At 44.7% G+C, this 13500-nt stretch overlaps 1 protein-coding gene and 1 pseudogene across 6 annotated transcripts in view; one reads left to right on the top strand and one right to left on the bottom strand.

Moving 5' to 3' along the window:
- Positions 1-13500, top strand: part of LOC147611673 (uncharacterized) — a 153446-nt gene that overhangs the window by 40449 nt on the left and 99497 nt on the right. For 3 of the 5 annotated variants that reach the window (XM_086784712.1, XM_086784714.1, XM_086784716.1), the window contains exons 4-5: positions 13023-13148; positions 13340-13491. In XM_086784712.1, coding sequence (XP_086640838.1) covers positions 13023-13148; positions 13340-13491 — 278 coding nt within the window. The remainder of the gene's footprint in view (positions 1-13022; positions 13149-13339; positions 13492-13500) is intronic. The other 2 variants (XM_086784713.1, XM_086784715.1) reach the window with 2 other exon arrangements.
- LOC147611674 (uncharacterized) lies at positions 2783-6876 on the bottom strand (annotated as a pseudogene). Its single transcript, XR_015263779.1, has one exon. The product of XR_015263779.1 is annotated as an uncharacterized LOC147611674 (transcript).

Here is a 13500-nt window from a genome sequence, read left to right as displayed (position 1 = left end):
GCCAAGTATAAAGCCCAGGATGCTTCCAAAGCATCTGACAAGGACAACACACCAAAGACAAGCAAGGACAAAGTTTCAGAGGAGGGATATGCCAAAGTTGCATACATGGCAGTCACAGATTCATCCACTTCTTCATAGGATTCACCCTCGTGATCACAGATATGACTTCTCCAGAAGAGGTCAGTGACACACTTGAAGTGGTGGAATGGGTTGGTGATAGTTGTGCTTCTGCCCACATGACAAATCAGGCCCATATCTTGGAGGACTACCGGACTCTCTCTTCACGGCCTCTACATCGTCGTTTTCAAGGTCGAGTTTCATGCAGATGGTATTTTGGACAAGTACAAAACCTGCCTTGTTGCTCGAGGAAATGCTCAAAAGGCAGGTGAAGACTTTGATGAGACATTTGCTCCTACAGCTAGGTATACCACCATCAAGATTGTTTTGGCTCTAGTTGCACACTTCGGACTTCTTCGGCTGGCCTATTGTTCTACCATGGACAATGTGGTTGATCTCTTCACCAAACCACTTCCGAGAGCTACTTTGGAGGTGTTACTTCAAAGTGCTAGTATTGGACCGCCCCTCTAGCGCTGAAGAGGAGGTGTTGGATTATATATCATCTCCAGAGGTTCTACATCACCTTTTTTCATGCTTGTACTGGTCATTTTATGTGACCTTGCATTGGCATATTTAGTAGATATTTTTTAGGCATTTTCCACCATTTTTAAGGCATTTTATAGCATTTTTCCCCTCAGTTTTTATCTCATTCTTGCATATTTGTTGGAGGTCATTGGCTGTAGCAACAATATCTTATGCTTGTAAGCATCTAAGGCTTCCCTCGTGCTCATTTTCAGCAATAATCAACTGTTTCCAGCCTTCTACAGTTTGTGCTTTGGGCCTACAACCTGTGATGCTCTTTCTTTCAGAGTAGAGGTGGACTTTATCCATAAAAGCATCATATCCATGAGATATCCAAATATTTATTCCCTATAAACTCGGACGGATTTGTCCATAGAAATTGCTTGCAAAGCTCAATATCTATATAAATCTCGTCCAAGAAGGAAATCTCCATAGATATAATCCATCCCGATAAAGGGAGCCATGAAAATAATTCATCCCATTAAAGGGAGCCATAAGCCCATAAAGCCATCAAATTGAAGAATGCAAAAGATGACTATATATATATATATATATTGAAGAATGCAAAAGATGACTATATATATATATTGTAGTGCAGTGCTCGAGCATCATGCGCACAATAGAGATGACCTGTAGATTCTAGGCTTCTCAGCCATGCAAAGAATTTTTCCTGAAACACATTCAAGAAAAACATACAATACTTCTCCTTGCATTTACACACGAGGGTTAGGTGTTCAAAACACATAAACCATGAAGAATCAAAAAGTAATAGCTTTGTAACCTCAAAGAATACTTAGCTCTTCTTCTTTGCCAAAGAAAACATCTGAAGCCATGAGACAAATAGAACTCCATTATAGCTTGCTTTGACCCTGAGAAGCAGCTTCCATAATACAAAGATAGAAGATAGACGCCTCCTCACAAACTAGAGGCTGGAATGGGCCAACCCCCCCTTGGAGTATTTCATTATGCAAGAAGAAATATAACATGTGCACGCTTCGAAGGCCTTACTCTCCCCATGGGAGATGCCGGATTATCCATATACAACCATAAACCTGTCCTTCATCCAATAAGGCTTTCCAGCATATCCTTCAATAGGCGCACAAACATGTATAATAGCCCACATGTCTCTTCCATACGCGCATAAACGTGTGTGATAGCCCATATAGCTCATCCACAAGCACATAAACCAGTAAACCGGCCCATGTGGCTCATCCATGAACTCATAAACCTGTAAACCAACCCATGTGTCTCATCCATGAACTCATAAACCTATAAACCAGCCCATGTGGCTCATCCATGAGCTCATAAATTGTAACTTCCGGGGTTTCTCAAAACACAATTACACACTGAAATCGGCCACAGCCTTAAATATATGCCACTTAATCCACAGAACTGTAAAGAGAGATGTGCACAGTTGACATTGCATAGAGGCCAGAATGGGTTGACCCCCCCTTGGAGTATTTTATTACCCAAGGAGAAAATATCACATGTACTAGCTTTGAGGGCCTCACTCTGCCCATGGGAAATGCCGGATTATCCATATACAAATGCCATAACACAGCCCAACACGAGGCAACCATAAAATTCAGTTGGAACATAGGCTGTAGAAATGCTGAGCCAACAATATAATCCATATACCTTCGTGTGGGTATTGATTCTTCCCCAAAAACCATGGGTCTTCATGCAATAGAGCTGGTACAACAGGTTCAGCTCTCCATTTAGCTGGTACAAGTACAATGGTTGGTACAATTGGTATAGTGGCTAGTACAGCCGGTACAGTGGCTAGTAGAAAAGGTACAGTGGCTAGTAGAAAAGGTACAGTGGCTGGAAATCATATAAAATGATTAAATACCTTGTCTTTAGTATTTCTTTGCGATGGAAGCCTTCAAAACGGTCCCCAACAGCTGGTATAGTTCATGGGCAGCCTTCAAGAAAGAAAGAAAGAAAGAAAGAAAGATATATTAACAATTGCGAAAGGCCAAAGTGGCGTATGAGACCAAAACATAGTACACAGCTGATGGTGTCTCATCAAAAGGAAGACAAAAAGGACTAAAAAAGTCCTAAACAACTATGAAAGGAAAATACTCCTACTGAGGTACAACAAAAGTGTATAATATCTACAACTAGCATAAGACTGGTGTAATCTGCTTATCTCAATATCTCTCTCATGGGGTGCTGTAGGATGGAGAAAAGAAAGTGGCGGGGCAGTCGTCTCCTATGGTAGGCGATGATGGCTCTAATCCATTGGTGATGAAGTGGTCGTGGACGAGGTCCTGGTAAGCGTGGGCGTCTCGCTCGACAAAGTGCTATGGCTCTGTCAAGGGTGACTCCTCCTGAAGGACGTCTATGGGGCGTCTGGCTCGTCGAGGGGGTAGTGGAAGTCCTGGTCGTATCTGCTGGGGTGGTCTTGGCCCTGAAAAAATCTGTCATGACTCGCTGGCGGGGTGGATCTTGGTGTGCTGTCCTGGCTCGTAGGAGAGCCTCTCGATGGCGTCTGAGCTCCAATAAGAAAAGCCCCAAACACCTCTGATCCTCAAACTCTATCACATGTCGTAATGGTCCAAAACCCTCTTGGAAGAGACACTAGTATCTCCCTCATATCTCATAGTACACAGTACATCGGCATATGTAGCGCTCCTCTGACTCCACTTCCTGGTGACATAGCTGACAAATGCGGTCTCCTAGCTTCATCCCCTCGTATCTGCTAGTCTCTACCCTCAGCTGATGTGATGAAGTGTGGATCTGTCCAATGGCACCGCGAATGCCATGTGAGAGATGGGTGTCCATGTATGTAGACCGTGTCACAAAGCCATCTGGGGAGATGTAGATACTAGAAAATGGTCCCGATAGTGGGCCATCTTCGTGCCTAGTGGTAGGGGGGGGTTGGACCATGTCCTTTCTGCATCTAGCCTCACGATGTCCATCCTGATCACCCTCCTATTCTGCTTAGAGCAACTAAGGTCCAAGAAGGGGCAGTCCAAGATGTAATCAAATGGAGGGAGTGCATCAATTGTCATGCCATATAATCTCAGCCAGGTACACATCTGGGTGTACCAACATCGTGTATCGTTGTCTATTGCTAACTGCCTGGAAGAGATAAGTACTAGGTGTGGGTATCTTTGTCTGGGGAGCTCCCATATCCTCTGCAAAAAGTGTAACTGAGTGGAACAAGGCTTCGGTAACCACTGGTGCGGCTCCTATCTCTGCTCTGACAATCTCATGAGGTACCGGTGGTTTGCTCCGAATCATGCGTGCGATCATAGTCACCAGTGGTTTCTCTAGTACCTGCCATCCGTCATAGAAATCTCTCTCTGGTCCGACCTGGTTGACAAGCGGCTCCCTCCTCGTGTGGTAGAGGCTGGGTCCCCATATGGGTGAACCATATAAGAGTGCAGGTGTGACCAATGTGTCAAACAACCAGAGTTTGGTGCGCGGCTCGTGAAACTGAATGTAGGCACATTGTCTCTCTAGTGCCCCTAGGGCTGCATATCCACATGCCAATCTAGCCTTTGCTGCCTGCCTCATAGAGAACTGTGGTCCACTGAATGTGACTCCTAGGTACACATATGATCTGGTGTACTCCATTGATTCACCTCTAAAAGTGAAATGATGGTCGGATCTATTCACCCAGGCCTATGTGGTATTGAAGACCATAATCTTAGTCTTCCTAAGGTTCATTGTGAGGTTCCTATCTACACAAAACGACTGCAAAGCATCCAAATGCTGTTGCAAACCCTCAGGGGAGTCTGCAATAAGTACAATGTCATCGGCATATAGCAGTATGGGTATCCAAATCCCTGCCAGACTGGCCCCCTGCCCCCCCTGTTAGAAAAAGTGATCTATGTCATATCATAGACAAGGTCAAAGGGATGTGGATGAATGTGGTGAAGGCTAGGAGTTATCCCACATGCAAAGGCAAAGCCCATATGGTACTTGGACCTATATAAAGGGTCATTTCAATGTAATGTCACACAACAATTCATTCTCAAGTACACAATCTCTTGGTCAAGTAAGTGCATCTTGTGTTGCTTTGTATTGCTTTTGTCATTTGTTTATAATCATGTTTAGCATTATGTTTGAGCCTCCATAGGCTAGCCTAGTCCTAGATCCATGATTTCCAACATGGTATCAGAGCCTGGCAGGCTATGGCTTAGCTTAGTTTAGTTGTTTTGCCATTTCTCTTCAATATGGTGCCCACAAAAGGAAGTGCCATTGAGAAGATGGAATAGCAAAATTATTGCATTAGTCTTTGCACCATTAGGGATCTGGTAGGTTCAGCTCTCCAATAGCTTAGGTCTATCTCTCTTAGCTTAGCTTAGTATTTTTCACATCATTAGCACTAATCTCTTTCATTAGGATTATTGTGTTGGTCTCTTTAGTTTAGAGCCCTTTAGACTCTCAAAGGAGATAAGAGTCCATAGACGAGCGCTCGCTTTGCCATACAAGAGGTACTTGGAACACACACCGCACGAAGAGAGAGAGTGAGCATCTAAAGAATAGATAAGCAGCTCGGCAACAAAGCAAAGGCTAGCCGGCAGTGAAGGCTATGCTGTAGACGGCAGCATCAGAACGAGAGATAGCAGCACGGGCCTCAACATTTACATCTCCAAGTGCCAGCTGTTTCAGCAACCTCCGAGACACGCATTTGCAAGAACAAGTAGAGCATGTGTGGCAGCTCACGACGGTGCACGGCCAACCACGAACCTAGTACAGAAGCCAGGAGGGAATGAGAAGCTATCACTGTCCGAAGCAGTAGAAGAAGGAGCTGCCAGTAGCGCAGGCCACAGCAGAACATAGGCGGTGACGGCGAGACGAAGAAGGCAGTTGACCAGATCCTTATCCAGCATCATCTGTGGAGCCTTCGAACACCAAGCAGATCCGAAATCGACGGAAAGCGCTGACATTTGGCGGTGCCCATCAAAAATACTAACGGTGCGCTGACAACGCAGTTATAAAAACCACCGTTGATACTAAGGTATAAAAACCTTAGTGTAAAAGAGGCCTCCATAGTGGGTGTTCACATGGGAAGCAAATGCTTCATCATCTTGTGATTTCTTTCTTTGGAATTTGTATTCCACAGTGGCATCATCAACAAAATCATCAACAACACCTTCACTGACATGAATTTCAGTAAAAGAATCGACACTTACATTGGCAAAATATTTTACTTCGGCTTCATTATTTTGGTCATTCATCAACAAAAATGCATGCATCAAATATGGGAGATGTTTTGGATCTAGTGGGGGCACAACTCCAAAAATATGTAGGAAAATTTGTTGGATGTAAACCACCTCTAGGCACCTATGATATAGCCTAAGTGGCAATGGTAGTTAGAATGGGTATGATTGATGGGAATGCACGCACGACCAATCTATGTGCAATGTCAGGACGAAGAAGATGCTATGCAAAATGAAGATGCAGACAGAGATGCAAAAATGGATGAAGATAAAGACGAAGATGTCAATGAAGATTAACAAGATGCTGTCTATGATGATTCTTATGTCATGGCTCACATGTCATAATGACGAATGAATTATGCCCTCTCTTACCCAAATGTTTATGTATGGACACCTCTAACCACCGATGATGTAGGTTATGTGTTATTATGATGCCCACAATATCTCTCGGTAGGCCATGTAGCCCTCAAGGGGGGATTGATGGGGAGTTGGGTCTCCATGACCAACAAATGATGATGATGATGCCCATGGATATGATGATGATGATTCTATGATGATGATGGGGTATGGGAGAGGAATGTTTTCATGTAGGAATGTTTTTTTCATGTCATGTCATTTTCTTTTCGCAATGTAGAAGCTATGCTCCCTATGAGCGATGCTAATTTCTTTTATGTACTGTAGAGCTATACTCCTTATGAGTTAAGCTTTTTCTTTCATGTAATGTTAGAAGCAAGGAAGGGCATTATGATATGCCATGATCAAGGAAGGGTGTTAGAAAAAGTGATCTATGTCATATCATAGACAAGGTCAAAGGGATGTGGATGAATGTGGTGAAGGCTAGGAGTTATCCCACATGCAAAGGCAAAGCCCATATGGTACTTGGACCTATATAAAGGGTCATTTCAATGTAATGTCACACAACAATTCATTCTCAAGTACACAATCTCTTGGTCAAGTAAGTGCATCTTGTGTTGCTTTGTATTGCTTTTGTCATTTGTTTATAATCATGTTTAGCATTATGTTTGAGCCTCCATAGGCTAGCCTAGTCCTAGATCCATGATTTCCAACACCCCCATCCTGTCAATGTAGTTGGATATCTCATCAATGTAAAGTCCAAAAAGGGTAGGTGACAGTGGGCATCCCTGCTTCACCCCAATGGTGCTAGTCACTGTATCCGACATGCCTCCGAGAGTCCGTACTCTGCCTATCACCGCCTCATATAATGCATAAATGCCCCACTGCATCTCCTCGGGAACACCAATGTCATGCAATCTCCTCATGAGTCTGGCACGTGGCACCGTGTCAAAGGCTTTGCGGAAGTCCACAAAGCAGCTATATATCCTCTTTCCCCATGCTCGTCCCTCCTCAATGAATGCCCTGAGGGTAAATATGTGGTCCAAAGTCGTGAAACCTCGTCTGAAACCTGCCTGCCTAGGTGCTCTGAGTCCATGTGTCTCAGCCCATCTACTCAGCTCTCGATCCAAAATAGATCTGAATATCCTGGCCAAGCAATGGCCAATCATGATGGTCCTGTAGTTCCCTGGTATCATGGGGTCACCACTCTTAAATAGAGGTACAATAGTATGTGCCGACCAATTGTCTGGAAACCTTCGCAAATGGCCCTGCTAACCATGTGTACTAGCAGTGGTGCCAATGCATCTCTGGCATGTGAAAAATGTTCTGCCACTAGACCATCCTGGTCTTGGGCTCTTCCATTATGTAGTCTGTCAGTAGCATCCAAAACCATCCGAATGGTGACAAAAGTACTATGATCCGGGCGAGTCACTGACGGATGAGGGATGGGGGCTGCCCTGGTACTTCATATAAAGTTCTTGCATATTCATGCCATGCCTCAGGTGCTGTGATAGGTGTGGGTGGCTGTCGCTCATGGAACATCTTCCATGCCTATAAAGCTTTTAATACTTACTAACATGATGGGGGCCTTTTTTAAATAGAGGATCCCTGTGAAGGGGTGTGGCTCTTGAATCAATGGTTATGTCTTTAGGACTTAGGGGTGTGTCTTTAATGAATAGGCATGTCCTTTGATAGTGACCCATGTGCAAGGGTGTGACCCTTCATAGGTGTCTTTACAGTTAATGAGAGATTAAGGAGTAATTAGGGAGAGATTAAGAGAGTTAGTCACAATCGTGACATTCCCTCCCACTTAAAATAAGACTCCAGCTAAGAAGAGATGGTTGTCTTTAAAAGAATTCCCAAAGAAGTTCTGGATATTTCTGTAAGTCTTCATCACTTTGCTAAGTAGAGTCAGAATCATCAAGATCTCTCCATTTAACCAAAAATTCTGTAGTGAGCTTATGTCGTGTTTCTTTCTGTCTAACATCAAGAATTGTCTCTGGAATTCAGAGTATGTGTTCATCTTTGATTTCTGGAACATAATCCAAAACATCTAAAACTGGAAAATCACCGTCCACAAACTTCTTGAGCTAAGAAATATGGAAAGTTGGATGAATTCTACCCCAAGAAGGCGGTAATTCCAACTTATAACTGATAGATGAGGAGTTCTTAATAATACGAAAGGGTTCATAATATCTTGGGCGAAGCTTTGGAAAGACTGATTTCACTGTCTTGTATCGATAAGAGGCAATATATAATAATACCAAGTCTCCTTCTTGAAAGTCAATGTGACGACGATGCTTATTAGTTGTGCATTGATATTGCTCTTGTACGCTGACCATCTTATCCTTAATCTGTAACAGAATATCTTGAATCTCTTGAATGAGTTGGTCTGCTAAAGCCACTTTATGTTGAAGAACAAAGTTGGCAGGAACAAGGGGAGTATGGCCATAAGCTGCTTGAAAAGGTGTCATTCCAATAGCTGAATGATAAGAATTATTATAAGCAAATTTCACCAAAGGTAAATATTCTTTCCATGAAGCTAATCGAGACTGAACATAATGACGTAGCATTTCTTCCAGAATCTAATTAACTCGTTCCATTTGTCCATCTGTCTGTGGATGATAAGCAGAGCTAAAGAGTAAATTTGTACCAAGAGACTTGAATATTCAAGTCTAAAACTATCCTGTAAATTTTGGATCTCGATCAGAAACTATAGATTTTGGCAATCCATGAAGTTTGAAGATATACTCTATGAGCACTATTGCAGTATCCGAAGCCTGGGCTGCTTTCTTGCACGGAATGAAATGTGCGATCTTAGAAGATCTGCCAACCACCACAAGAATTTGTGTATTGCCTTTAGAAGAGCGTGGCAATGAAGTGATAAAATCCAAACTAATACTTTCCCAGCGTTCATTGGGAACTGGAAGTGGTTGAAGAAGACCAACTGGAACTTGTTTGCTAGCTTTCATACGTTGGCACAAAAGACATGCTGTGACAAACTTAATAACATCTTGTTTCATTTGAGACCAATAGTATGTAGCCATCAAAAGACGATATGTCTTGTTGATGCCCGGGTGTGCAGCATAAGTGACCTCGTGATGTTCTTTCACCAAGCTCTTCGAACATGAGTATCATGAGGTACACAAATACGATCTTGATAATATAATAAACCATCCACTAATGTATATGCTTCATAAATCTTCAATTCGGAAGGAGTTGCATTCTGAGAATTGAGAATTCAAAATGCATTTCCAAAATCACGATCCTTTGAATAACGATCCTTGAAACTTTAAGGTATATCCATTTTAACTGGAGAAATAGCCAAGACCAAAGCTGGCGGCATACGACTGAGGGCATCCGCAACCACATTGGTAAGACCAGGAACATACTCAATTGTCATATGAAAATTGGCTAAGAATTCAATCCAACGCGCTTGCCTAGCATTCATAACTGGCTGCGTGAAGATGTATTTCAAAGAATGATGATATGTTTTCACCACTGAATCCGCACCAAGGAGATAATGTTTCCATGCACGATAGGCATGAACAATAGCCAAAAATTCCTTGATATATACTGGGTATGTTACTTGAATCGCAGAGTGCTTATGACTGTCAAATGCAATAGCACGTCCTATAAACATCAAAAGGGAGAGTAGGGTCAAGAATAGCAATGACAAGAGTTGTTGTCAAAGCTATCTTTAAACTTGCGGCTTCAGTCTTAGAATTCTGTTGCTGGGTTGGTCTTTTGGGGCACTCAAACCAACGATGAGGTCCATTGCAAATTGTGCACAATCTTGTCTTTTGTCTGTTCTCCTGCAAGAATGTCCTCAGATTCATTTCTCTCAAGAGAGGTCTCTTGCTCTTCCTCTTCATTATAAAAATATTCATCTTCTATGTCTAACATGCTGCTGAATCTTTCAGCAATGACTTTCCTCGAGTCAACCACGAGCTCACCCCCTTAAGAAAGTTGATGATGGGCCCCGGCAACGGAACCTTGAAACCGGCCTCTGGTAGAAACCAAAGTGCGGTAGACTAGCAGTCACCCTTCCACTTGTAGTCCAAATAAATAACGAAATTAACTGGAGCTAGAATGCCCCAAAACTGAAATGAAATCGACACCTGTTGGCCCCAAAGCTTGGCGCCCCTTTCGGTATTTCTTTATTCAAATTCAATGAGATGTAAAACTGAGTACAACAAAGCCAGCCAGGAGAATAAACCTGTATGTCCAATCTGGCAACTGACGCCAAAGCTAGGCTAGGCTCTGGCTAGGTACTCTCTAAACTCTGCTAGCCTAGTTTGAGTTGCCTCCTAGAGAATGGTGCTTATCTTGCCGAGTTAAGTATCCAAGGTTGTCGCTGCTGTGCCCACATGGAAGACCAAGCTGCCCCATAGCGTCTCAATTCTCCTGCAAATCTCCAGGTCCTGTATCAAGCTCTTGGGTATGCGGAGGCTCTATTGACTATCATGTTGCCAAGGTTCCTCTAGAGAAAGGATGAGGGGCGAATGGTCTGAGTAGTGCCGGCTAAAATACCCACCAAACTGCCTCTTCCATAGGCCTGTTCATCAATATAGAAACAATCGAGACGGGAGAGGTTGGGTCCTGTGCTCCTCTTGTCAGATCTGGAGAATTTCAGACTCCCCTGGCTACGTTCAAAGTCCAAGAGATGCTAGGGGTCTTGACTCCTGATGGTGAAGATAAGCTCCTCCCAAGCTGCAAGTGCTGCATGAGAAATGGTATCTTGGTTACCACCCAGTCTTTCCTCCGTGGTCTCTCCAGCATGTTAAAGTCGCCCCACATGCACCAGAAATCAGCGTGAGGGAGGCCCTACCGAATCATGCTCAAGAAGTCCGCTTGACCTGCCATGGAGTTAGGGGTGTAAATTTTGAGGACACCCACCCAGTCCCCCCCAAGTTTGATAATCACCCATTGTGCCCTCCATGGTACCATGGTGCTAGAGGCCACCATTGTTGGAAGAAACTTCTCGCTAATTGAGATACGTACTCTGCCCTGGATCCCAAACAGGTCGATGGCAGGTGACCAAAAGGTGTTACCCTTGTCCTGCAAAATGTTCGGCATTTGCGGGTATGACCATTTGACGAGTGGTGCTCTTGAAGAAAGGGGATGGCGATAGAGCCTCCCACTAAGGCTCTCAGCAGGTCGTCGTCCTCACGAAGGACTCCCTGCCTGGAGTGGCACTGCGGGCCGCCCAATCCTTGAATGTTCCAAGGGACCATCCACATCAAAGGGGTCTAGTGGGGTGAGATTTGTCTCAGCTGCCCTCCACCCTATGAGACTTGGGTGAGGGTTTGGATGGCAAGTAGTCACAGTCTATCTTAGTGCGCAGATGTTCGAGGTGTTCCCCGATCCTATGCTCCATACGTGCTCACTGCGCTCTGGCTCGGCTGTATGCATAAACTAGGCTCCAGCTATCACAATAGAGGCATCTTAGGAGGGGGCGAGGGGGACCACCAGCAAGAAATGAAGGTAGACGAAAAGGATCACCTCCAAACTCGAGCTCTCGAGCTTGCTATTCAGGTTTTTCCCGTGGCTTGATCCTCCAAGCTCCATGTGGGCCAAGGACCAAAAGTGAGTGACAATGTTTGTGAGGCGCAAGTCCCCCAGGTGATGAGAGAGCTCTACCACCTAATCATGAATAGTGGAGGAGACAGACTCTGGACTCCACTTTGGCTCTATTGCTACACTCAGTGAGAAGGAGTGGCCGGTTTGGATCAATGAAAGATGATGCAGACTCGGAGAGAGGGGCTAAAGTCACAGTCTGGGCCTCAGCTGAGGTTCGAGGGGACTGCAGGAGCTTGGCCATTATGGTTAGGCAAGGAGTTGCTTGGGAGTGTTGTCTTTAGGATTTGCCACTTTCACACTTTGTCCCTCCGGCACAGAGGTTAGAAAGTTCTTGGGAGATTATTGCTAGCATCTTAGCCTGGAATATCTGGAAGGCTAGATGCAGTGAGGCTATTGAGGGTACTCCCGTTCTTGTTTCTCAGTGTCTTTGTAGGATTTGGAGTGATATTATTCACACCATTATGGCTACTTGGGCCAGAATCCATCTTCGAGGGCTGCGGAGGTTGAGGCTTTGAGGGAGGCTCCTGTTGATGTTAGGAGCTCCGCTTTGGAGAAAAGGCAAGGGTGGCGGTCTCAGTCGGCGGGGTTGACGGAGCGGCTGTCATGGAGTCCTCCTGAAGGGGTGAAGAAGAAATGAAGCCGACACCTGCTGAAGGAAAACAGCCCGAGCGCAAGACCGGCTGAGTAGAAACGCAAATGGGGAGGCAATGAAGGGGGGGTGCGACAAGAAAGGAAGGGTGAGGGGGGTGTTCACAGGAGGAAGGGAGGAGGCAACGAGTGAGGATGGCAGGAGGGAAGCAAAGGAAGAGGTGGGACAAGATGGAGGTGAGGGTGCACAGGTGGCAGAGGGGATGCAGATGCGAACTAAACAGGGGTGCACAGGAGGCGGAAGGCGGCGCTCCGGGGTGGGGTGGGGGTGTGCACTGTGCAGGAGAAAGGGAGGGCAGAAGAGGGCGAAGGCAGGAGGATGTGCAAAGGAGGAGGGAGGTGGGGGCAGCACGAAGGAGGAAGGGGACAGAGCGGGAGGGCAGGTGCACAGATGGGGGGATGCTCCAGCTCGATCACCTATTCGCCATATACGACATCTGCCAGTTGATTGCGTCCTTGGTGAAGCAGCAGTCTACAACAGTTTAATTTACTTGATAATTCAACAAATATGCATGTTATAGAGTCTATTCATTTACATATTGTTTGTACCTTAGGAGAAAAGCATTTGGCAGTTGGGGCATCGTACCTTGAAACAATCAGGTTGGTTTCTGATGCATACAGGAGGCTTCTTTTCGAAGGTTGATCTTCATAACAATGCTTGCCTGGCAGAAACCTTATGATAATGCTCAAAATGGCCATGTAATGGTGCATGAACATGAAAAGGTACATGATGGTTGCAAGACATGGGTAAGATTTCTCTACATTGTCATGGTGCTTTAAGCTAGTTTTGATATCATTTCACTCATCCATTTTAGCAAGAGCTTATAACAAAGACGTTCACATTTGTGCACTCTCTAGGTGTGATGGGAGCTGTTTTTTTGAGACCGTATTTTTAAAGCATTGCTGTCTTGTTGTGCTAAAATTTGGATATAAGGCAGATTGTTGGAGAGGATGCCTTTACTCGAATTGCACCAGCTGTAGCTGGGGTAGCTGACAGACCAACCGCACATCACCTCTTCAAAGCTCTTATTAGTGACAATGAGGGGCTTTCTTTTAGCATTTGGGACACCTATCTTTCAGAGCTTCTGAGGTAAATTAG

This window comes from Cibotium barometz, chromosome 47 (genome assembly GCF_041138505.1).
Source record: "Cibotium barometz isolate CiBa-2024 chromosome 47, ASM4113850v1, whole genome shotgun sequence".
NCBI classification, from domain to species: domain Eukaryota; kingdom Viridiplantae; phylum Streptophyta; class Polypodiopsida; order Cyatheales; family Cibotiaceae; genus Cibotium; species Cibotium barometz.
This window is presented reverse-complemented; position numbering and strand designations above follow the sequence as displayed.